Below are 26,727 nucleotides of genomic sequence, written 5' to 3'. Positions count from 1 at the left end.
CAGAATACTCAACAATAACAGATTAAATGTTCTTCTCGGGGGCACATTGGACATTTTCCAGACCGTTAGGTCACAAATTAAGTCTCAATATATTTAAAAGGATAGATATCACACACAGTATCTTCTCTGACCACAATGGGATGAAATTGGAAGTCAATAACAAAAACAAAACTGGAATATTCACAAAATTGTGGAAATTAAACAATGCATATTTTAAATACCCAATGGATTAAAGAAGAAAATACAAGGGGAATTAGAAAATACTTAAAGATTAATGAAAACAAAACCAAAACACTTATGTATACAATAAAAATGGTACTAAGGTGGAAAATTATAGCTAAAACCACTTATATTTAAAAAGAGAAAGGGGCGCCTGGGTGGCTCAGTTGGTTAAGTGTCTGCGTTTGGCTCAGGTCATGATCCCAGGATCCAGGGATTGAGCCCCACGTCTGGCTCCCTGCTCAACGGGGAGGCTGCTTCTCCCTTTCCCTCTGCCTGCTGCTCCCCCTGTTTGTTCTGCTTGTGTGCGTGTGCTCTCTCTAGTAAATAAAGAAAAAATAAATAAAAATTAAAAGAGAAAGATTTCAAATCAACAACCTGACTTTACAACCTAAGGAACTAGAAAAGAACAACAAACTTAACTCAAAGCTAGCAGAAAGAAGGAAATAATAAAAGATTAGAGCAGAAATAAATGAAAGAGAGAAGAGAAAAATAATAGAGAAAATGAATGATACCAAAAGTTTATTCTTTGAAAACATCAGCAAAATTGACAAACCTTTAGCTAGATGAACTAAGGAAAAAAAGAAAAAGACTCAAATTACTAAAATCAGAAATGAACGTAGGGGGGCGCCTGGGTGGCTCAGTCGTTAAGCGTCTGCGTTCGGCTCAGGGCGTGATCCCAGGGTCCTGGGATCGAGCCCCACATCGGGCTCCTCTGCTGGGGGAGGCTGCTTCTTCCTCTCCCATTCCCCCTGCTTGTGTTCCCTCTCTCGCTGGCTGTCTCTGTCTCTCTGTCAAATAAATAAATAAAATCTTAAAAAAAAAAAAAAAGAAATGAAAGTAGGGACATTACTATCTATTCTGCGGAAATAAAAAGGGCTGTAAGAGAATACTAAGAACAATTGTACACTAACAAATTGAATAACCAAGATGAAATGGACAGATTCTTAGAAACACCAAAGCTAACAAGACTTAATCATGGAGAAATAGAAAATCTGAAGACATCTATAACTAGTAAGGAGACTGAATCAGTAATCACAAATCCCCACAGAAAGAAAAACCTTGGACTTGCCGGCTTCACTTGGTGAATTCTACCAAACATTAAAAGAGGCCTAGTACCAATCCTCAAATTTTTCAAAAAATTGAAGAGGGGAATGCTTCCTGACTCATTCTATGATGCCTGTATTACCCTGATACCAAAGCCACACAAAGACACTATAAGAAAGGAAAATACAGATGAATATCCCTTATGAGCCTTGATGAAAAAATACTCACCAAAACACTAGGAAACAGAATTCAGCAGCATATTGAAAGGATATACACCAAGACCAAGTAGGATGCTTCAACATGAAAACTGATAAATTTGATATACCACATCAAGGGACTCAAGGGAAAAAAAATTACATGATCACTTCAATTAATGTAGGAAAATCATTTGACAAAATTCAACACCCTTTCATGATAAAAACTAGGAATAGGGGCGCCTGGGTGGCACAGCGGTTAAGCGTCTGCCTTCGGCTCAGGGCGTGATCCCGGCGTTATGGGATCGAGCCCCACATCAGGCTCCTCTGCTATGAGCCTGCTTCTTCCTCTCCCACTCCCCCTGCTTGTGTTCCCTCTCTCGCTGGCTGTCTCTATCTCTGTCAAATAAATAAATAAAATCTTAAAAAAAAAAAAAACTAGGAATAGAAGGCAACTATTTCATCATCATAAAGGCCAGATACGAAAAATTCACAGCAAACATCATACTCAATGGTGAAAGACTGAAAGCTGTTCCTGTAATATCAGAGGCAAGGCAAAGATGCCCACTCTCACCACTTCTATTCAACAAAGTACTGGAACATCTAGCCAATATGCTTATTTTTATTTTATCTTATTTTATTTTAGTTTAGTTTAGTTTTTGTTTTGTTTTTTATTTTAGAGAGAGAGAAGCAGAGGGAGAGAGAGAATCCCAAGCAGGCTCCACAGCCAGCACAGAGCTCAATGCGGTAGCCAATGTGTTTAGACAAGAAAAAGAAATAAAAATCCAAATTGGAAAAGAAGAAGTAAAATTATCTCTGTCCGTGGATGCTATGATCTAATATGTAGAAAATTTTAAAATCCTACAGAAAACTATTAGAAATAATAAGTGAATTCAGGAAGGTAGCAGGATAAAGTCAACACACAAAAATCACTTGCATTTCTATACACTAACAATGAATAATCTGAGAAGAATGACAACAATAATTTAATTCTGCAGCAGCATTAAATAGAATAAAATACTTAGAAATTAACTAAGGAGGTGAAAATCTTGCACAATGAAAACTACAAAACCTTGCCGAAAGAAATTAAAGAAGACATAAATAAATGGAAACACATCCCATGTTCATGTATTAGAAGACTTAATATCATTATAGTGTCAATACCACCCAAACTAATACACAGATTCAATTTGGTCCCAACAAAAACTCCAACTACTTTTTTTTTGCAGAAATAGCAAAGCTCATCCTAAAATTCATGGAATATCAAGGGACCATGAATTGTCAAAACAATCTTGAAACAGAACAAGAGAGGAGGAGGACTCACACTTCCTGATTTCAAAATTGATTACAAAGCTATAGGCAATCAAAACGGTGTGTACTAGCAAAAAGACAGACATATCAACTAATGGAATAAAATAAGGACCCCAGAAATAAACCTTCACATATATGGTCAAATGATTTTTGGCAAGAATGTCAAGTCCATTCAATGGGGAAAGGAGTCTGTTCAACAAATGGTGCTGGGAAAACTGGATATCCACATTAACTCAAAATGGGCCAAAGACCAAAATAAGACCTAAAACAATAAAATTTCTAGAAGAAAATAGGACAAAAGCTTTGTGATATCAGATTTGGCAATGATTTCTGATATGACATTAAAGGCACAGGTAACAAAAGGAAAATTAGAGAAATCGACTCCATGAAAATTTTAAAATATTTTGTATCAAAAGACACTATCATCAGAGTAAAAAAGTAACTCACAGAATGGCAGAAAATATTTGCAAATCATATATCTAATAAAGGATTAATGTCCAGAATATATAGAGAACTCCTAAAACTCAACACCAACCAAGCCGATTCAAAATGACTTGAATAGATTCTTCTCCAAAGAAGACATAAAAATGGCCAACATGCTCAAGAAAAGGTGTTCAACATTATTAGGGAAATGCAGATTAAAACTATGAGATACAACCTCATACCCATTAGGATGGTTACCATCAAGAAAACAGAAAATGAGTGTGTGTGAGGCTGTGGAGAAATGGGAACCCTTGTGCATTATTGGTGGAAATGTAAAATGGTATAGTCATTATGGAAAACAGTAGGGTGGTTCCTCAAATAATTTAAAATAGGATTACCATATGATCCAACAATTCCACTTCTGGGTATATACTTCATATATATATTTATATATTTTTTCCATATATATAAAAAAATCAAAAGGATCTCAGGCATTTGTACACCCCTTTTCATAGTAATATTATTCACAATAGCTAAACTGTGAAAGCAACTCAAGTGTCCATCCATGGATGAATGGATAAGCCTTAAATGTTTAGCCTTAAAAGGGGAGGAAATTCTGAATACGGTGATATGGATGAACTTTGAGGACATTATGCTAAATGAAATTAGCCAGTCACTAAAACACATATACTGTAGATTCCAGTTACAGGAGGTACTTAAGAGTGAGGGCGTCATAAAGACAGGGTTGAGGGGGAGTTACCGTTTAATGAGTAGAGCGTGTCAGTTTCACAAAAGGAGCCCGGGGGAGGGTTGGTGGTGATCATTGCACAACAATGTGAATGTACTCGATATCACTGAACTGTGCACTTTAAATTATTAAGATAGTAAAGTTCATGGTATGTGTATATTACCACACCGACAGAAAAAGAAAAAAACGAAAAACTGCGTTGCTGCCTCTGTGATCTGGACCCAAAAGGACCGAGCGGATTCACCGGGTGGGAGGGCGGCCCAGAAGAGGGCAGAGCGCACGGTGCCCCACCACCCCCCGCGCGGAGGCCTCACAGGTCGGGAACAGACGCTACCGTCTTCTCCTCCTCCTCCTCCTCCTCCTGTCGCGGAGCAGGGAGAGTCCCTTGGCAGCCAAACAGGTTCGCCCCCAGCCCTGCCAGCCTCCAGCGGAGCTGGGGGCTGGGGCGGGGCTCTCCCACTAGGGGGCGGGGCCTCTCCCCTCCCCTCCCCCCTGCGCTCCCCGCCGGCCTCACGCGCCTCGGCCAATCGGAACGGCCGCCAGCCTCAGCGGCAGGGCAGGCGGCAGCACGGCAACTGCGCCGGGACCTCGAGCTTTGTGCCCCGCCGCAGGTAAGGCGCACGGCGCGGGAATGAATGGGGGTCGAGGGCAGCTCTTCTAAAACCTTTGGGCAGGAGTTTGGAAATCGTGGCCAGCGGGAGACCGGGTTCCGCCCTGCGGTCTCCGGCCCGAGGCCTAAGCCCCGGGCGCAGCCTGGGAGCCTCCTGCCACGCTCCGCGGGGCCCGGAGGGGAGCAGGCAGTCCCGAGGCCGGGCTGGCGGGGGATCGCGGCCAGCCCTCCCCGGAAGGGGCTTCCTCAAATAAGCAAAAAACAGACTGTTTAAAAAATTAAATCTGTAGTTTATTGTGAAAGTGTTTATGGTTTCAGCTGTAATGTAGACGTAAGTCGGCGGGTGCAGTGTACGTGCACGGCGTAGTCTAAGGGGCTGGGGCTGAGCCCCTGGTTGTGTCGCCGCTGCTCTAACGTGGGCTGACACCCCGGTCCACCGCAGACGTGCGGGGCCGGGTTCTGCTCCTCCAGTAGGAATCCCGCGCAAGCCCCTTAACCTCTCCTGGCCGCGCTTTCCTCTTGGGAAACTGGAAATATAGGTATTTCCTAGACCCTTATGACGGTTGCATGAATTAAGTGCACTCTAAACAGCTAAGGCTGAGCTCCCAACAACCACAGGATTAAATATATACACAGATCTTTTAAAGTACGGATACCCTGAACTGTTCGACCAAGGAATTACAGTATATGACAACAAAATCGCGTAGAATAGTAAGAAATAAATATAAGAATATATATACCTAGATATTGGAAGCAGAGACAATGTAGAACAGAAAATATGTCCGGGTGCAAAAAAAAAAAAAGAGTAAGTATGTCAGTGCTGTCCGACAGAACTTTCTGTGATAATGGAAATGTCCTATATTTAATTAACATATCCACAGCCCTATGTGTCTACTGGCTACCTAATAGGACAGCGCGAGTCTCCAGTTGGCTCTCAGATTTGTTTCTAGGAAGGTAAACTTGGTTAGTTACATAGTTCTGGTCCTTTGGAACGTAAAGCATGCTACGGACTTCTCCCCACTCCCCTCTGGCAACCAGCACTTTGTTCTCTGTTTATAAGAGCTTTTAAAATGTTAGAAACAAAAGTTACCCCTACATGTTCCGCCTGGTGGTGTCCCGGGGCGCTCTCCAGCACGAAGAACTGGTCTTTCAGTAACAGGGAACCAAGGTGCCGATCTTTCTGGGGGATCCATGTCTAACACCACCTGTGGGCCCCAGAATGTCCTGATCTCAACCCGGTTTTGAAACTGAGTTGCACGTTGTTTGCCGTTATTTGAATTAAGTCGCTTTAAAAAAAAACACGGGCATACCCTTATAAATTTCAGTACACAAGACGTTTATTCCTTAATAAGAGTGTTTTGACTCGTTACCTCATTTTTTCTATTATATCTATCAAGATCACCTTCTTTCTTTTTTATTTTTTCAACAATTAGTGCTTTATCATCCATTCCAATAGAAAACAGAGTTACAGATTATAGAAAACCACAGATAGGGGCACCTGGCTGGCTCAGTCGGTGAAGCAGGGACCTTTGGTCTTGGGATTGCGAGCCTGAGCCCTATGTTGGGTGTAGAGATTACTTAAAAATAAAATCTTTTTTAAAAACCCTACAAATAATCTATTTCTATTAGTCAACATCATGACTACAATTTTGAAAAATGGTACTTTCAAGAAAAGGTAGAAGGTTTTGAAATGGTGATACGGAGGAATTGAACGAACACAGAGCAGGTAGGAGGGGCAGGAAGGCGGGGAGGGGAAGAGAGTGGCTTAGGTTTGGGGAGAGCATCCAGGAAAGCTTTACCTCTTCAGCCCTTTTGTGTGTTTTAGCTTCGATGGCAGCTGCTTCCCTGGCTCTGATAACTCGATCCTTGTCCCAGTTCATTTGTGTCTGTGCCCCTGAAAGAACCAGAAGAGAAGTTAATGACCTCCAGTTAACCAAGACAAACACTGAGGAAGCTAAACCAAAGGAGAACAAAAAAATAGAAGTAAAACGGGTTAGAATTACAGCATGTCAGCGCCAAAAGAGAGCGTAGGGGTCATCTAAGTATGTCTAAGTTCATCTGCCCCCTCTCCTTTTTTTGTGGTGCAGAAACCAACACGTGTCCCTTGGTCTTTGGTCAGATTGGTGGTGGGTGCCCATGCTCGGTATAGAATTCTGGGTTTTTGTGGGTTTTTTAAAGATTTTATTTATTTAGTTGACAGAGAGAGACAGAGAGGGAACAAAAGCAAGGGGAGTGTGGGAGGGAGAAGCAGGCTTCCCACCGAGCAGGGAGCCCGATGTGGGGCTCGATCCCAGGACCCTGGGATCATGACTTGAGCCGAAGGCAGATGCTTAACAGCTGAGCCACCCAGGCACCCCAGAATTCGGGGTTCTTGAGTCACAGGCAGGCTGTATCCCCCAGAGTGATAGCTTATCTGAATGCACCTTAGTGTGTCACATGTAGGGGTCAAAGCTCAAACTCCAACACTGTTCAGTAGACCTGCTGCGGCAGATGTGGGGAAAGGAGAAGGCTGCTTTAAATTGCTTTAAGCAGGTTTTTTATGCAAACGTGTTGGCTTTTTTTCTTTAGCTGCCTAGTCAGCCACTGCAACCTGAACTATCATTTGTCATTACGTGGTAATTCAGGAACTAGCTCAAGATTCTTCTGTTTTGTATTTTAGGTGCTTGCTCCTAGGTATATTTCTGGATGGGAAGACCTATTAATTCACATTAATTTAATTTACAGTTTTGATACAGTTATAGGCACAGTCCCAGTGGAACTGTTTTTTTTAGCTTGACAAAGATATTCTAAAATTAATCTAGAAGTCTGAGCAAGCAAGAATAGAGAAGAATACTGCACAAGTTAATGAGAGAACTTGAACCACCAGATAACAAAACATACTGTTAACCCATAGTCATGTAAACAGTGTATTGTAGGCATGGGAATAAAGGTCAATGACACAGCAGAAAAAGTGAAAAAAAGAATAACCATATTCATAAGATCTTATGTATGAGTCACTGGGGGAAATGATAAAATAGTCCATTAATGATTTGGGAACAACTCAACTATTTGGGGGAAGAGTACAGGTGGAGTCTTATCTCATGCCATACACCAACATACAGCCTGGATGGATTAAAATATAAAAATTTTTTAAAAAGTTAAAAATCTAAAAGGAAATAAAAATGTGTCTTTAAGTGTTTCTAAACATAATCCCGATAGTCAGAAACTTAAAGGCTTTTAGTGTTTGATCATTTAAATATTAAACCCTTGAGATGAACAAACCTAAATCTTCTTGCTGTAGGATTAGGTCTTAGATGTTTAAGAATATATTAAAATATCGAATAAAATTCTCCCTGGGTTCTTTTCAAACTTTGGTCTTGGCAGGACAGTGAGGAGGAAGAGAACTGTGTGATGTGCAGGGAGGGTGTAGAAAGGCAGAGCCAGTTTATAAGGGGAGTTGAAAGCTGGAAGGGAGAGCATGGGAAGGATACCCCAGTTGAACATGCTTTATCCTTGAGAGTGTAATTCGTCCTAGGTAGTAAACTACTGATGCCTAATGAGATAGGATTTCTAAGTGGGATTCTGTCTCACACGTGTGCATTTCTCCAAATCATTCTTTGTTTTGTTTTGCTTTCCCAGGTTCTGTGGGAAAGCAGTACAGTTTATAAACAATGTTTTGTAGACATTTGTAATAGGAAGACTTTCCTGGAAGTTCTCATTTGAAAGGAAAGGCAAGGAGTAGCAATGTTTCTACAAGGACAAAGGACTCAGGGCAATTTAATGATTTTTCTTGAATGTGACTTGGGCGCTGGAGACAAATTGGAAGCAGATTTGCTAGATCAGAGGTTGTGTGCATTTGGAATTGTAACGGATGCCCTCTTCCAGAGCTGGTACCCATCTGTAGCCCCCCAATAATGTCAGAGTGCATTCTTCCCCACCCTTTCACCACCGCACTGTGGCAAACGTGTGGATCTCTGCCAGTCTGATAGGGCATCTTTGTGAAACACTAATTTGCATTCTGTGATCATAAATGCGGTTGAGCATTGTTCCAGTTGTTTTAAGAGTCCCCTGAATTTCCTTTAGTGGAAATCAGAGAGCATTTTAGAGCCGGAACAGGCCTTAGGGATGAAGTCCAGTCATTCAGCCTACCTATGAGGAACCTGTTTGGACACGGTCCCTTGGCTAGCGCATGACTGAAGCGGGACCAACACCAGCTCTCCTGTGGGTCACAGCAGCTGTCTGCGTGAGTGTAAGGCAGGATCTGGAATATTCTGGAGTTTGGCTCTAGAACCAGAAAGTCTCAAAACTACAGTGCAATGCTCCGGTGCCTAGACTGTGAGACCAGATGCTTTTACCCACACGGAATTCAGGTGTCTCATCTGTAACATAGAATTCGTGTTAGCTCTTTTGCCAAGGGTCTGTGGATTAGTGTTAATATAAAGCAGTTGATATAAGTAGGCTCACAACTGTTATCATCCCCTCGTATTTGTGCATTTTGTTATCTGCCTTTCCCACCCACATGTAAGCTCTAAGCGAGGCTTAAATGAAAGTTCTTAAAAATGTGAGTAGAACACAGTAGAGTTTTGGGTAGGGCATCTGCAGGGGAGAGCAACCAGGGTGTGCCCTCTGGGGACCCCCTGTGATCCAGGCTGCTGCCTAACACACATCCTTGCTTAGTCCAGCTATTACCCCCTGGCTCTGCTGTCAGTGTCTTAGCTGTCCTTCCGAGATATTGTTTGCACAAGAAGACATCACCCCCATACCGACTCCCTGAGATCTGAGAGCAAAGCTTACCTGCTTTGTTAGTCCCAGCTTTTTAGGTTTGTCTTCTACAAGTTCCCTTTGTCATATTTTTCAGGAAACATGAAAAGGCTCTGGGTTATTAAAGGAAAGAGAGCATGTGTGCACACTAGGTTAGGTCTTGAGACCCAATCTCCAAGCACAAAGGAGGAATGAGAAGAGAGAGGGAAGGGGGATTACTGAGAATGGGTTCTTCTCAGCACACAGCCCAGGTGACCAACCCGTATGGTCACAGGATTATCAAGAGTCAATTTGTTTGTTTGTGTTTGTTGTTTTTACTAATGGGTGTTACTTATTTCATTGTTCTTGTTCGTGGTTATTGTCACTATGTCCAGCCCTTTCTCTATTTTGAAGGAGAATAAGATCAAATGCAGGGAGGGCCCAGGGACCGAGGCCAGCACAGCCTTCCCTTCCCAGAGCACTTGGAGGGCCGTCCTCCCTCTCTTCCAGCTCTGAGCACCATCTGCACTGGCCTCCTGGACATCGGGGGGAAGGGCTGGAGAGGCTTTAGTTCTTTCTCTGCCACTTCTAGTCACGCGGTCACCCTGCCATCGCCTGCCCGAGTCTTAGTTGAAATAAAGTGGCAATTCTAACAGCTCTGAAAAATGAATGAGAATGTTAACTTTTATGGGCCTCTCTGTTCTACTGTCAGTTCTAGTGTTTCTCCAAGTGTGGCTGTCTGACCACGTATACGTGATCTTTTGGATGCCTGTTGAAAATGCAGATTCTCAGCTTCGCCTCCCCTGTAGACTTCCTGAATGAGAATCCTGGGGGTAGAAGCCAGAAGTATGCATTTTCAACAAGCAGTCCTTGGAGTACATTCAAGTTTGGAACAACTGTTAGTCCCTACTAGTTTCTTACTTCTTTTCCTTCTCTCTCCTGTTTCTCCTTCCCTTCCCTTTTTCTTTCCTCATTTCTTCTGACTCCTCCTCACCTGTTTGCTTCTTCTTTCCTCCTCCTCAATGCTGTGGGTTCAGAGTAGCCTGTTAAACTGTTCTTTGAACATAATACATTTAAGTCCTCTGGAAAGTCAGCGAGAAGGAAAAAAAAGAAGTATGTATTTCCTACTGCCTTGCTTGTCGCCATACGAGAAAGGCAGATCTGGGGCTCTTGGGGGGCTCAGTCGTTAAGCGTCTGACTCTTGTTCTCAGCTCTTGATCTCAGGGTCATGAGTTCGAGCCTCACATTGAAAAAAACAAGAAAGGCAGATCTGAAGCTCTCCTCTCCAAGCACCAACTTTGGGACAAGCATCATTCTTCTAAGTCCATGTAGGCATTGTATTTACCATCACTCTTTCGGTATAGGAGCTGGGCCTTCAGGGCTGGGAACGTCCTTCTTTAGAGAAGCATGCCTGGTATGACATCCCAGTCACCAGCAGCCTCAGAATCAGACACTGGCCTGGGTACCATTACTGGAGGGGTAAACGTGGTGGAGGCATTTGGGGAAGATAGGGCCAGTGGGATAGTAAATAGCGTGGGAGAGGGGCGTCTGAGTGGCTCAGCTGGTTAAGCGTCCGGCTCTTGCTTTTGGCGCGGGTCGTGATCTCAGGGTCGTGATCTCAGGGTCGTGGGATCAAGTTCCGTGGTAGGCTCTGCACTCAGTGCTGAGTCTGCTTGAGATTCTCTCTCTCTCTCCCTCCTTGTCTCCCTGCCCCCCACTTGTGCTCTCTCTCTTTTTCTCTCTAAAATAAATAAAATCTTAGAAAAGAAAATAAGAGTGTGGGAGAAAGTGGGATGGTAAAGGGGAGTGTCTGCATGGAGTCTGGGGCAGGTGTCATCAGAGTGCTGACCTCTGCTTTTGTCTTCACAGCCACGGAAGTAGGAGATCACGATGAATGCAGAGGTGAGTTCCTTCAAAGGACTGGTTTAAGGAATGCTTCTCTTGCAGTGTTCCTCATTTCTCCTTCACAGAGTGTCTTCTCTCCCTACAGAACTTTCAAAAACATTGGCACAAACTTGAAAACATTTCCCTTCCAACCTGCCGACGTGCACATGGGTCCGGGTGCTATGGAAGAATTAGGCCCTTCTGAGTTCTTATCTGTATCTGCCCAGCTTCAGGTAGATCAGAACTTACCTGTTGCAGTTACAGCAGAAACAGCACTGAAGGGCCGGGGCTGGAGTGGGCAGCAGGGTGGAGGGGTGCTGGGCCGAGAGCCTTGCTTTGTGTTATTCCGGGGACACTTAACCTCTGCTTACTAGGACATTTCTCTGCATTGTCTTCTAGGGGCTCTCACTTCTACTGTCCCTGTTCTTTGATCTGCTGACATTTCTAGTCACTTTGCCCTTTTGTTTTTGCCTGACTGATCAACTCCTTCCTGCCTTTACTCCTCTCCAAGTCCAGCCAAACTCCAGGGTCCATCTCTTCAACCACTCTTGGTCTGCTGTCCCCAACTGTTTTTCCTCTTGTCCCGTTGAACCACCATGCCAAACCCAGGACAGTGGTCTTGGGTGAATGGCCCAACTTCATGCTGTTTGCAGCTGGCAAATGTCTCCAAACCCTCTTGTGGGTGCCCAGCACTGCCAGCCTGGCCTCCAGGGAGCTGCACCCCCTTTCCCATTGCCCTGAATGGCCAGCTCCAGTCCTCTCATTCCTCCCTGCCCCCTCCTCACTCTTCGTATCTGGACCACTTTATACTTTACAGGGAAAAATGAGAATGATCAGACATCATCGGTCCCAATTCCTGCCTTCAAATTTGTCTTACTCCTCTTGTCACAGTGAAAGGGATGTTTCTCAAGAGAGCTCCCAGCTGTGAGTGTAATAGGAAAACCCAACTTAATGCGGTTTTTATCTTGGAAGTCCAAATGGAGGGCAGGCCGTGGGGCTGGCTGATCCAGCGGCTCAGCGATCTCGATGATCCAGGATCATTTCGTCTCTTTGCTCTTCATCCAAATGTCAGCTCTCTCCTAGAGAGTTCCTCTTATGGTTATAGGATGGCTGCCTATAGGATGGCAGCTCGGGCCACATGCTTCCTCATTTGCTTTGAGCAGAAGGAGATAGCAGCTCTCCCAGAAAAGTAGGGACCTCTTTTTGTTGAAGCCACACCTAATGCCTCCTTAGTCTTATTGGCAAGAATTATGTCCCATGCCCACACCTGGACTAATTACTGGGTCGAAGGAGCCAAGATTTTGCCAACTAGCTTAGACTAATCAGGCCCACCATGAAGCAGCTTCCCCCACCCCCGCCCCCATGCCTGGGCTGGATATAGGAAGAAGAACGGGGAGGGGCACCTGGGTGGCTCAGTCGTTAGTGTCTGCCTTCAGCCCAGGGCGTGATCCCAGAGTCCTGGGATCGAGCCCCACATTGGGCTCCCTGCTCAGTGGGAAGCCTGCTTCTCCCTCTCCCACTCCCCCTACTTGTGTTCCCTCTCACTGTGTCTCTCTCTGTCAAATAAATAAAATCTTAAAAAAAAAAAGAAAGAAAGGAAGGGAGGGAGGGAGGGAGGAAGGGGAGTGGACCTGTCGCATCCAGTGTCCCTAGAAACCCCTGTCCGTACTCTGAATTGCAAATTCTGTTGCCTCTTCAGACCTCACACGCTGCCTCCCTAATTATCTTTTTTACCAGCTACGTTGTTAACCTCATTTCTAATGACTCTTTCTGATTAATATTTCCAAACGCTTTATTTTCTTTTTTGAAAGATTTATTTCTTTATTTTAGACAGAGAAAGAGAGAGCGCACAAGTGGGGGGGAGAGGCAGAAGGAGAGAGAGAATCCTCAAGCCGACTCTGCACTGAGCACAGCCCCCAACGTGGGGCCGGATCCCAGGACCCTGAGATCATGACCGGAGCCGAAACCAAGAGTCGGCTGCTTGACCAACTGAGCCCCCCAGGCGCCCCTTACAATGCTTTAGTTCTTACTTTCTTCAGAACAAAACAACACGTGACATTTTGTCGAGCTACTGTAATCCGATTTTTCTCATGTCTTTCATGAGAGGCTTCTTGAAAGAGATGTCCGTAGGTCATTTCTCCATTTTTTCCTCTGAGGCATTCTCAACCTACCGCAGTCGGGCTTCTTTCTTACTGAAATTCATCTTAAATAGTAATTTTTAGGGGCGCCTGGGTGGCACGGCGGTTAAGCGTCTGCCTTCGGCTCAGGGCGTGATCCCGGCGTTATGGGATCGAGCCCCACATCAGGCTCCTCCGCTATAAGCCTGCTTCTTCCTCTCCCACTCCCCCTGCTTGTGTTCCCTCTCTCGCTGGCTGTCTCTATCTCTGTCGCATAGATAAATTTAAAAAAAATCTTTAAAAAAATAAAAAAAAAGTTGCATTTCCCAGGACACTTCTCCTCCTACCCGTTGTCCTGGGCTGCTCATCTGATCCCACGGTTTTTGTTAGTCGTATGCTCAGGAGTGTCCCAGATGGATTTGTTCAACCAGATCCTACTCCTCAGCTCCTGATCTGTACATCGAGAAGCCTAGAATGTTCGTCTTCACTGAGAGGTGCAACAGGGGTGCCAACTCAATACAACCCAAGCTGGACCTGCTGTTTTTCGCCTGCCCCAAATAGGCTTCTCCGGAATGGCCCCACTGCCATCAGCGTACATGGCCCGAAAGCTCGACGTCCTCCTCACTGCTTTCCCACACTGCATGCTGTAAATCCTGTTTGCTTGATTTAGTCACTAAAATGCAAGTGTGACAGTACGTGTACCAGACTTTAGACTGGCCTTTATGGCTTTAATGGTAAAAAATATAGGTATGGTACTTGTACTCGTGGAATTTGCTGGTAAGTGAGCCCATAATACCTTCCAAATCTTTTTCTTGCTTGACTTTCTGCCTCCTCGTCACTCCCTCACTTCCTGTACTTACTCTCCTTTCTTTTCCTTACCCTTCTCTAGGTCATTCTCTCTCCCTCTTGGGGGGCAGAGGAGGAGACCTCAGGGACAGAAGGTACTCCTCAGCCCCTGCTCATGACATGTGCTCTCTGCTGGAGTGTGCAGGGTTCCTCTCTCGTATTTATTTTCTCATTCCTTGTGGTCTTCATCCTCGTTCTCGCCCTTCCCGAGACAGCTCTTCTAATGGATTAAATGATTACCTTTTTGTTTTCATGTATTCATGAAAGTATATGTTACTGTTTTTGTACAAACACCCTTTACATTTGGTAATTTTTAAAAATTTTTATTTATTTATTTATTTTTGGTGCACAAGTTCTGTGAATTAAAACACATGCATCAGCTTGTATAACCATTACCACATTCGGGATTTCGACCCCACTCCAGAATATTCCTTTGGTGTTCCTTTGTTGTCACAGGACCCTCACCCCATGCCCCTGGCAACCGCTGTGTGGTATACTTTTAATTTCAGCAATTGTCTTGTGTTACAGTTTATATCTTGTTCTCTTTCTTATTTTTCACCCCCAGAACCACATTTTCAAGATAAAACATGTGGTTAATCTGATGCACGGTATCCCATGAAGTGCGTATTTAATCCTAACAAGACACCTGTGAGCAAGATGGTACTTTTGCCTGTTTTGTAGATGAAGAAAAGGAGGGTTCAGTAGCTTGCTCAAGTCGTGGGGTGTTGGGGGCAGAACGGTCACACAAGCCTTGATGGCTCTGACTCTGAATGCCTTTCTTCTTGTGTATTCTCAGCTAATCTTGTCCACACAGTTCACGTGTCATTTCTGCTACGTGAAAAATTTCTCGGGGCTTTCTTTCTGGAAGCGATACCTCCCTCCCGTTAATTCCCGTTGTGCTTTATCTCTGTTTTTGTTACCTTCCGCTCTCTGACATCCAGTGTAGCTGTCTGTGTGTCTTACTCATCTTGCTGTACCCACAGCACCTGGGGTGATGCCTCATACATTGTTTGTCCTCGCTAAATGACAGTCATCATTTAGTCAAATGATCAGATGGTTGAGAAACTCTTCAGTAATCTTGTCGTGCAATCTGGAACTTCGATGGGCTAGTGAAAATGCAGAGGAAGGAAATCATGTGTCAGAAGATGTCAGGGAAAACTTGCTGTGACTCAGACGCTGGCTGGAGTGCAGGGTGGAGAAGGACTGTCAGCCTCAGCTAGCCCTTTGGTCTCAGAGGAAGTTTGGTGACTACGTGAATGACTCCCAGGATTTCGAGCATTTCAAGCTGGGTCCCTTGTGGAATTCGTGGAGCCACTGGCCTTTGCCCAGCAGTTCAGAGACAGCCTGTCAGGTGGGGTGGATGGTTGGCACCTGGCACGGGATGATGATGAGATGGCCAGGTGGAAAGTGGAAATGCCCAGTTGGCATTTCTTCTTAGGACTGGACCTGGGAGGAAAGGATGGCTCACAGCTTGGGATGTTGGAGTCCTCAGCATAAAGGTGGTCATGGAAACCTTCAGAATGAAGGGATTTCCCCCCCTCCCCGAACTCCAGGAATATGGGGAAGAGAGAAGAACACAGGGACAAGGATTGAGCCCTGGGAAATATGCACATCCAGAAGGTGGGCTGAAGAAGGGAAGCGGTGAGGTGTGAAAAGAAAACCTCAGTATGAGGCAAGAGAAGCCAAGAAAGGAGGGAAAGTCCAGTTAAGTTTTAAATGTGTCTGAGGTCCAGGAGAATGCAGCTGAGAAAAAGACCTTGAATTTATCAATGAAAAGATGGTCTGTGATGAAGCAGAGTCATGGGAGTGGAGACCAGATTACAGCTGGTCCAGAAAGTGTAAGTGGAAGCAGCGGTTGTAGCCTGGAGGTGTGACGAGTCAAATGATTGGGGTCAGTGGACTGGGCAGTCAGGGGCAGGAGGTCCGCAGGGTGGGGCAGCGGAAGATTCTGGGCACTGTCGAGGGACCTCCAGGAAGGAAGATGGGAGTAAGCCGAAGGGTCCACAATCTGTAGAGTTCTAATCTGCTTGGAGCATCCCTTGGGTATTTGCATGTATTTCAAGTGTTTTTATTTTGGATAACTAATATATCCACATCGTTCAAAATTTTAAAAAAATTTTAGAAAGAAAAAAAAAGTTTTATCCTGAAAAGTCCTCTTCCCTCCCAGCTACTCTGTTTCTCATGCTCTCAGGCAAACAGTGTTACCGGTTTGTTGGCTGTCCTTTCAGAGAGGTTCTAAACATATACAACAATTATTCTTTTTTTTCTCCAGCTGTCCCCTCCTTTTGCACAAACTGTAGCATACAACTTACACTGATCTGTGTCCTGCTTTTCTCACCCAACAATCTCTCTTGGAGATCAGTGCATTTAAATACATAAAGAGCTAACTTCCTTGTTCTTTTCTATAGTGGTGTAATATTTCATTTTAAGGGCGTACCGTAATGTACATAACCGGCCAACTATTAACAATATCTATGTTGTTTTCGATTTTCTGCTATTAAAAGTAGCCGCAATAAGCCTAAGTCTTTTCGCTGGGTAGCTCTGTAGGATACATTCTTAAAAACGATTTACTGGACCACAGAGTATTTGTGTAAGTATTTCCAAGTTGCTCTCCACAAAAGTTGCCCATTTTTCTCTCCCTCTTGCATTGTATGTATGTACCTGCTTTCCCACACTCACCAATGGGTGTTGTTAAACTTTTTGGTCCCTGTAAACAGTGGATGAAAAACACGAGGTTGTACTTCCTGACTATTTGGAATCCCCTTTTCCCCTCCCAGAGTGGTGGTCCAGCTCTTACCCTCATGCCTTACCCTTGAAGTTCCTCCAAAATTACTTTACTTTTTTTTTTTTTTTTTTTTTAANTTTTTTTTTTTTTTTAACAGAGAGAGAGGGCGGGGAGGCTGGGGAGAGGGAGAGAGAGAATCTTAAACAGGCTCAACACCCAGCACAGAGCCCATGCGGAGCTCCATCCCACAACCCTGAGATCATGACCTGAGTTGGAATCAAGAGTCAGATGCTTAAGCAACTGAGCCACCCAGGCGCCCCTTAGGTTTTCTTTTACCCTTTTAACGTTTCAAAGCAATTTTTTTCTAAGTTGGCAGAGCGTGTTCTCTTAATCCTAACTTCCTCTGAATTCTGTGATCAGATTTGGAGTTCCAGACACCAGCTTCTCTGAGTCCAAAAGGGGGAGCAAGCCCACTCTGTGACTATGATTTGACCCTGAAGTAGGCTTTGAGTCACTTTGCTGTCCCTTATGTGTACCCTTTCACCGCAGTCTTGAAACTGCTCCTGTTCCTGTATTTTAGTGGCATTTTCCCAAAGGTTTGAGATAGCAGAGCAAAGCAAACAACTGAAAATGGCATTTTAAACATCCTGGTTTCTAGAAATCCATTGCCCTCCCGTTACTGGCTCCTTTCTCTGTATCCTTCAGCCTTCTCATAACCTGTGCGTATCTTCCCCTTTCTGCTCCTCCTTCTTGTCCTTTCCTCTGCCCTTTGCTGGTTCCCACCCCCAAAGTTTTAGCCACCAGTATTTGGGGATTTTTCAATTATCTTTTTGTTGTTGATTTCTAGTTTAATGGTCTCAGAGCAGACCTTGCATGACTTCTGTTCTTTTAAATTTGTTGAAGTGTGTTTTATGGCCCAGAAAGTGGTCTATCTTGGTGAATGTTCCATGTGAGCTTGAGAAGATTGTGTATTGGTGTTGTTGAAATAGGCTGTCGATGTCAGTGATACCCAGTGGACCGATGGTATTGTTGAGTTCAGCTATGTCCTTACTGCTTTTCTTTTCTTTTTTTTTTTTTTAAGATTTTATTTATTTATTTGACAGAGATAGAGACAGCTAGCGAGAGAGGGAACACCAGCAGGGGGAGTGGGAGAGGAAGAAGCAGGCTCCCAGCGGAGGAGCCCAATGTGGGGCTCAATCCCATAACGCCGGGATCACGCCCTGAGCCGAAGGCAGACGCTTAACCGCTGTGCCACCCAGGCGCCCCCCCCCCTTTTTTAAAGATTTTATTTATTCAACAGAGAGAGAGACAGCCAGCGAGAGAGGGAACACAAGCAGGGGGAGTGGGAGAGGAAGAAGCAGGCTCATAGCAGAGGAGTCTGATTGTGGGGCTCGATCCCACAACACTGGGATCACGCCCTGAGCCGAAGGCAGACGCCCAACCGCTGTGCCACCCAGGCGCCCCCTTACTGCTTTTCTGCCTGCTGGATCTGTCCGTTTCTGATAGAGGTGTGTTGAAATTTCCAGCTATGATATTGGGTTCATCTTTTTCTCCCTGTAGATCTGTTGGGCAGATAGATGCTTCATGTAGTTTGATGTTCTTGTTAGCCATGTACATGTTAAGGGTTAATATTATTGGACCCCATTATTATGTAATGCCCTTGAAATTAGTATAGCTACTTCTGCTTTTTTAAAATACTAACATGGTATATTTGTCTCCAGCCATTTACTTTTAATCTATATGTGTCTTTATATTTTAAGTGGAATTCTTACAGATAGCATCTAATTGGGTCTTTTTTTTTTTTTTTTTGGATACCCTGTGACAATCTTTTAATTGATGCATTGAGACCATTACTGTTCAAAGTGATATAGTTGGATTAATATCTGTTGGTATTTTCTATTTGCTGCCCTTGTTCTTTGTTCCTGTTTTTGTCTTCCACTCTTCTGGTTTTAATTTGAGCATTTTATGATTCCATTTGCTCTCCTTTCTTAGCATATTGATTATACTTCTTTTTTAACCTTTTTTAGTGGTGGCCCTAGAGTTTGCAATATACATTTACAGCTAATCAGAGTCCACTTTCAAATAACAACTATACCATTTCACAGGGTGTGAGTACTTTAACAAAATATTCCTATTTCTTCTCGTACTGTGTCCTTTATTTCACTTACATGTAAGCATACATAGCATATAAATACATAAGATACATACGTATAAACATACATAATTAAATACTTGTTGCTGTTACTGTTTTGAACAAATTGTCACCAGCTAGATGAATTCATAAGAAAAGCTGTAATTTTACCATTACTTAATCCTTCTTTGGTGCTCTTCCTTTCTTTATGCATTTTCTTTGTCTCTAGAGAACTTCTTTCAACATTTCTTGCAAGACAGTGTAATGGCAACAAATTCCCTTGATTTTTGTTTGTCCAAGAACTCTATTTCTTCTTCACTTTTGAAGGATCATTTCACAGGGAACAGAAATCTAGGTTGGTAGTGTTTGCCTTTCAACGCTTTAAATATTTCACTCTCCTCTCTTTGTTCTTGCTTGGTTCCCGAAGAGAAGTAGCATGTAGTTCTTGTCTTTGTTTCTCTGTAGGTGATGTGTTTTTTCCCTCCGGCTTCTTTTAGGATGTTCTTTTTATATTATTATTAACATATAATGTATTATTTGTTTCAGGGGTACAGGTCTGTGATTCATCAGTCTTACGCAGTACACAGCGCTCACCACAACACATCCCCTCCCCGATGTCCATCACCCAGCCCCCTCATCCTTTCACTTCCCTCCCCTCCAGCAACCCTCAGTTTGTTTCCTGAGATTAAGAGTCTCTTACGGTTTGTTTCCCTCTGGTTCCCTCTGGTTTCGTCTTGTTTCGTTGTTGTTTTTTTTTTTTTTCCCCTCTCTTCCCCTATGGTCCTCTGCCTTGTTTCTCAAATTCCACATATCAGCGAGATTATATGGTAATTATCTTTCTCTGATCGACTTATTTTGCTTAGCGTAATATCCTCTAGTTCCATCCATGTCATTGCAAATGGCAAGATTTCATTTTTTGATGGCTGTGTAATATCCCATTGTATATATATACCACATCTTCTTTATCCATATATCTGTCATTGGACATCTGGGCTCTTTCCATAGTTTGGCTATTGTGGACATTGCTGTTAAGAACATTGGGGTCCAGGTGCCCATGTGGATCACTTCATTTGTGTCTTTGGGGTAAATACCCAGTAGTGCAATTGCTGAGTTGTAGGGTAGCTCTATTTTCAACTTTTTTTTTTTTTAAAGATTTTATTTATTTATTTGACAGAGATAGAGACAGCCAGCGAGAGAGGGAACACCAGCAGGGGGAGTGGGAGAGGAAGAAGCAGGCTCATAGCAGAAGAGTCTGATGTGGGGCTCCATCCCATAATGCCGGGATCACACCCTGAGCCAAAGGCAGACGCTTAAGCGTTGTGCCACCCAGGCGCCCCTTTATTTTCAACTTTTTGAGGAAACTCCATACTGTTTTCCAGAATGGCTGCACCAGCTGGCATTCCACCAACAGTGTAGGAGGGTTCCCCTTTCTCCGCATCCTCGCCAACATCTGTCCGTAGCCATTCTGACTGGTGTGAGGTGGTATCTCATTGTGGTTTTGATTTGTATTTCCCTGATGGCAAGTGATATGGAACATTTTTTCATGTGTCTGTTGGCCATTTGTATGTCCTCTTTGATGAAGTGTCTGTTCATGTCTTGTGCCCATTTCCTGACTGGATTATTTGTTTTTTGGGTGTTGAGTTTGATAAGTTCTTTATAGATCTTTGATTCCAGCCCTTTATCTGCTATGTCATTTGCAAATATCTCCTCCCATTCTGTAGTTGCCTTTTAGTTTTGTTGATTGTTTCCTTTGCCGTACAGAAGCTTTTTATCTTGATGAAGCCCCAGTAGTTCATTGTTGCTTTTGTTTCCCTTGCCTTTGGAGACATGTCCTGCAAGAAGCTGCTTTGGCCAAGGTCGAAGAGGCCTATATTCTCCTTTAGGATCTTGATGGATTCCTATCTCACATTTAGGTCTTTCATCCACTTTGAGTTTATCTTTGTGTATGGTGTAAGAGAACGGTCTGGTTTCATTCTTCTGCATGTGGCTGTCCAGTTTTCCCAGCACCATTTATTGAAGAGACTCTCTTTTTTCCATTGCATATTCTTTCCTGCTTTGTCAAAGATTAGTTGACCATAGAATTGAGGGTCCATTTCTGGGCTCTCTCTTCTGTTTCATTGATCTATGTGTCTGTTTTTGGGTCAGTACAGGCTGTCTTGATGATCACAACTTTGTAATATAGCTTGAAGTCAGACATTGTGATGCCCCCAGCTTTGGTTTCCTTTTTCAACATTGCCCTGGTGATTTGGGGTCTTTTCTGGTTCCATACAAATTTTACGATTGTTTGTTCCAGTTCTGTGAAAAATGTCGATAGTATTTTGATAGGGATTGCATTGAATGTATAAATTGCTCTGGCCAGCATAGACATTTTAACAATGTTTATTCTTCCAATCCATGAGCATGGAATACTTTTCCATCTCTTTGTGTCTTCCTCAATTTCTTTCATAAGTGTTCTGTAGTTTCTAGAGTAGAGATCCTTTACCTCTTTGGTTAGGTTTATTCCTAGGTATCTTATGGGTTTTGGTGCAATTGCAAATGGGATCGATTCCTTAATTTTTCTTTCTTCAGACACATTGTTAGTGTATAGAAATGCAACTGATTTCTGTGCATTGATTTTGTATCCTGCCACGTTGCTGAATTCCTGTATGAGTTCTAGCGATTTTAGGACGGAGTCTTTTGGGTTTTCCATATAAAGTATCATGTCATCTGCAAAGAGCGGGAGTTTGATTTCTTTTTTTCCAATTTGAATGCCTTTTATTTCTTTTTGTTGTCTGATTGCTGGTGTTAGGACTTCTAGTACTATGTTGAACGACAGTGGTGAGAGTGGGCATCCGTCATGTTCCTGACCTTAAGGGGAAAGCTTTCAGTTTTTCCCCATTGAGAATGATATTTGCTGTGGGCTTCTTGTAGATGGCTTTTATGATATTGGGATATGTTCCCTCTATCCCTACACTTTGAAGAGTTTTAATTAAGAAAAGATGCTCTACTTTGTCAAATACTTTTTTGCATCAACTGAGAGGATCATAGGGTTCTTGTCCTTTCTTTTATTAATGTATCACATTGATTGATTTGTGGATGTTGAACCAACCTTGCAGCCCAGGAATCAATCCCACTTGGTTGTGGTGAATGATCCTTTTAATGTACTGTTGGCTCCTATTGACTAGTCTTTTGGTGAGAATTTTGGCATCCATGTTTATATGGGATATTGGTCTGTAATTCTCCTTTTTGATGGGGTTTTTGTCTGGTTTTGGGATCAGGGTAATGCTGGCCTCATAGAACGAGTTTGGAAGTTTTCCTTCCATTTCTATTTTCTGAAACAGCTTCAGTAGAATAGGTATTATTTCTTCTTTACATGTTTGGTAGAATTCCCCAGGGAATCCATCAGGCCCTGGACTCTTGATTTTTGGGAGGTTTTTGATTACTGCTTCAATTTCCTTGCTGGTTATTGGTCTGTTCAGATTGTCTGTTTCTTCCTGCTTCAGCCTTGGCAGTTTATAAGTTTCCAGGAATGCATCCATTTCTTCCAGATTGCCTAGTTTGTTGGCATATAGTTGCTGATAATAACTTCTAACAATTGTTTCTATTTCCTTGCTCTTGGTTGTGATCTCTCCCCTTTCATTCATGATTTTATTAACTTGGGTCCTTTCTCTTTTTTTTGGATATGTCCATGAGAGACTCCTAACTCTAGGAAACAAACTGAGGGTTGCTGGAGGGGAGGTGGGTGGGGGGATGGGGTAACTTGGTGATGGGCATGAGGGAGGGCACATGATGTGATGAGCGCTGGGTGTTATACACAACTGATAAAGTATTGAACACTACATCTGAAACTAACAATGTACTATAAGCTGGCTAATTGAATTTAAATTTTAAAAAGTGATCACAAAATAAAAGTATTAATTGGAAATTGAAAAAAAAATGATGAGAAATAAGCAAACAATCTAAATGGGATGAAATGGGTCATTTTATGGTTGGTGGGCTTGATGGTTAGGGTGGGGAAGGTGCAGATGAAGATATCAGTCAATTCAAAGACCTGGATTAATGGCTTTAGTTGGGTCTTTAATCACTGTCTCCTGTATTTCACTAACACCAGAGGGGTTTCCACGTGTCAACAGTTAGGCATGAAAAGTTGTTGCAGCTGAAGAGGAGGGTTTGACTTTAGGAAAGGGTTTTAAACAATAGTGCGTTCATGTATATTAACATATATATATTAACATATATAAAAATATATAACTTTATCATGTACAGAGGTTTTTAAAATTTAAGCTTATATATATGAATATTGTAAACACAAATGGCTTACTAATTGTGTGATTTTTAAAGATTCTAACAGAACACTGGTCTTCCAAACTTTATTCATTTCATTTATGTGTATTATACCAAGACAGACATATTTGTGGGTCTAATTTCCTTAAAGAGCTGCTTCATGTATAAATATTTATAGTTAGTAGTTCAGCCATTCAGTGTGTAATTTAACATACTTTCTATGAATTATTCTGAAAGTTTTAAATGGATCATATCATAGTTTTTAATGAAGAATATCACTTACCTTAAATATGCAAGTAGCTTCTTATCTTGCCATAAACCAAGAAACTTAGCAGTGATTTTTTTTTTTTTTTTGGATAAGGGACATCTATTTTAGGGACATGTATCTCAAATACTGGAGTTAGTACCTTAAAGAAAAGACAGCTCTTTAGTGGATTTAACTGATATATTTTATACAGGCAGTATAAAAGGCAATAGTCTGGGTGCCTGGGTGGCTCAGTTGGTTAAGGGTCTGCCTTTGGGTCATGATCTCAGGGTCCTGGGATCAAGTCCCGCATTGGGCTCCCTGCTCCGTGGGGAGTCTCCTCCCTCTGCCTTTCCCCCTGCTTGTGCTCACTCTCTCTTTCACAAAAATAAATAAAATCTTAAAAAAAAAAAAGGCAATACTTTCAGTTATCCTAGGAATCACTCCATATATAAGAAAATTACGAACCACTAACTCTCATGAGCATAAAGTCAAACATTTTTAATAAGATTTTAGCAAACAGAATCATCAGTCTATAAAAAGGATAATACATTATGGCCAAGTGAGGTTTATCCTAGGAATGAACGGTATTACCATATTAATAGATTTAAGAAAAATTTAAATGATCATATCAATAGAATCAGAAAAGGCATTTGATAAAATTAAACCATTTATAGTTTTTAAAAATCTCAGCAAAATACGAATAGAAGGAAATATTCACATCCTGATAAAGGGTATCTATAAAAAAAATCTACAGCTAACGTCATGTTTCATGTTAAGGACCCAATATTTTCCCCCGAAGATTAGAAAGTAGGCAAGAATGCCTGCTCTCACTAATCTAAGAATCATAGTGGAAGACCTGCCCAGTGCAATAAGGCAAGAAAGTGAATGAAGCACTGCAGATTGGGAAGAAAGAAGCGAAACCATCTCTATTTATGTCTGACTTATGGTCTATGTAGAAAATCTGACAGAACCTACAAAAAAAGCTTCTAGAAATGATGAGTTCAGCAAGTTTACAAGATCCAAATCAATATACAGAAATCAATTATGTATTTGCAATAAACAATTTAGAAGTGGAAACTAAAAAATACTATTTATAATAGCACTAAAAATCATAAGAGACTTGGGAATAAATTTAACAAAATATGTGCAAGATTCATACACTGAAAATGATAGAATGAAAGAAATCAAAGAAGACCTAAATATATGGGGATATATACCATGTTCATAAATTTGAAGATTCACTATTCCAAGATATTTATTTTTTCCCACACTAATCTGTAGATTCAAAGTAATCCCATTCAAAATCCTGGCAGATTTTTTCTTTTCGGTAGAAATTGACAAGTTGATTCTAAAATTTTTATGTAAAGGCAGAAGAACTAGAATTTTGGAAAACAAAAAAAAAAGTTGGAAGGTTGACAGTAACTGATTTTAAAACTTACTATAAACTACAACAATCGAGACAATACCACAAAGGTGCAAAGGCATTTCAAAGAAAAAAAAAAGTTTTTCTCAATAAATTTTCATTGGAACAATTGGATGTCATATGCAAAGAGGAAAAGAAAAAAAACTCATGGCTTCCAGAGCAGATGGCACATGAACTGGGGGTGAAGGCTGGGTGTATTTACACACAAGCCTGGCATACCTCTGCCTCACTGTAGGCAAAGTCCATATGGCCTGCGGAACGCACATTTGAGAGGCTGCCTCCCTACCTAAAAATTTTTTACAAGAACCTTGATTCATGCTTTACACCATATACAAAAAATAATTCAAATCAGAACATGAAGTAACTAAAACTATAAACCTTAAACTGTGCAACTGCTGAAAGAAAGCATAGGAAAAAGTCTTTATGTCCTTGTATGATATATTAAAATTTTTTTGATAAGTCAAACTTCATCAGAATGGAGAACTTTAGCTCCTCAAAAGACATTCTTAAGAAAATGAAAAGACATGCTACAGACTAGAAGCTGTTTACAAATTACGAATTTGACAAATGACTTCAGTATCAAAAATATATAAAGAACTCTAAAAAAATAATAAGAAAACAAACAACCCAATAGAAGGTCACAAAAGATTTGAAGAGACACTTCACCAATGTAGATATACAGACGGCAAATAAGCACATATGAGACAACCTTCAACATCACTCGTCATTATGGAAATGTAGGTAGAAACCAGATACCACAACATGCCAATTATAAAGGCTAAAATGACAAGGAGGAAAAAAATCTGATAGTACCAGATGTTGGTGAGAATGTAGAACTCCAACATCAGGGAGAATGCAAAACTGTACATATAGTCATTCCAGGGTTCACTTTGGTAAACAGTTCGGCAATTTCTCATAAAGTTAAACCTACACTTAACATATAACCCAGCAAACCTAATATATGACTTAATGTAAGTCTCAAACATATGACTTAACCTATGACCCAGCACTCTTATGCCCAGGTATGTACCCAAGTTAAATAAGAGCTATGTTGACACCAAAACTAGTCAATGACTGACTCTAGCAGCTTTATTCATAATAGAATGAATGATGAAGTCATTCAAACTGGGAGCATCAGAAATGTTCTTCATTTGCCAAATGGATAAACATACCAGTATAGTCCTACAATGGACTATTGCTGCTCGGTAATAAAAAGAAATGTCTGATCCAGGTAACAGCATAGATAAAAAATGCATTGTGCTAAGTTGAAGCCAGAGTCAAAAGACTACATATCGTATGACTTCATTTATAGGACTTTCTGGAAAAGGCAAAACCATTGAGACAGTAGGCAAGCAGTGGTTGCCTGGAGTGGGAGTAGGGTTTGACTACCAAGGAGCACAGGTCATTTTGGAAGACAGTGATAGAACTGTTATAGATCTTGATTTGTGGGAGTAATATGACTGTATGTTGGTCAAAACTCATAGAAATGTACACTAAAATGGGTGAATTTTATTAGATGCAAAAAACAATCTAACCAATAGCATCAGAAAGGGCTTCATAGGGGCGCCTGGGTGGCACAGCGGTTGGGCGTCTGCCTTCGGCTCAGGGCGTGATCCCGGCGTTACGGGATCGACCCACATCAGGCTCCTCTGCTGTGAGCCTGCTTCTTCCTCTCCCACTCCCCCTGCGTGTGTTCCCTCTCTCGGCTAGCTGTCTCTATCTCTGTCAAATAAATAAATAAAATCTTTAAAAAAAAAAAAAAAAGAAAGAAAGAAAGGGCTTCATAAAATGCCCAGGTCTTGAAAGGTTTGAAGGTGTAC

The 26,727-nt window shown here is 42.1% G+C and overlaps 1 protein-coding gene across 3 annotated transcripts in view; it reads left to right on the top strand.

Annotated features, from left to right (window-relative positions):
• Window positions 1-4,450: 4,450 nt before the first annotated feature.
• Window positions 4,451-26,727, top strand: part of BLVRA (biliverdin reductase A) — a 43,597-nt gene continuing 21,320 nt past the window's right edge. The window contains exons 1-2 of one of the 3 annotated variants that reach the window (XM_002924020.4): window positions 4,451-4,553; window positions 11,141-11,173. In XM_002924020.4, coding sequence (XP_002924066.1) covers window positions 11,162-11,173 — 12 coding nt within the window. In that variant the 5' untranslated portion in view covers window positions 4,451-4,553; window positions 11,141-11,161. Of the gene's footprint in view, window positions 4,554-10,489; window positions 10,600-11,140; window positions 11,174-26,727 lie in introns of those variants that run through there. The other 2 variants (XM_034665579.1, XM_034665576.1) reach the window with 2 other exon arrangements.

The sequence above is a fragment of the Ailuropoda melanoleuca genome, chromosome 1 (assembly GCF_002007445.2).
Source record: "Ailuropoda melanoleuca isolate Jingjing chromosome 1, ASM200744v2, whole genome shotgun sequence".
NCBI classification, from domain to species: Eukaryota; Metazoa; Chordata; class Mammalia; order Carnivora; family Ursidae; genus Ailuropoda; species Ailuropoda melanoleuca.
This window is presented reverse-complemented; position numbering and strand designations above follow the sequence as displayed.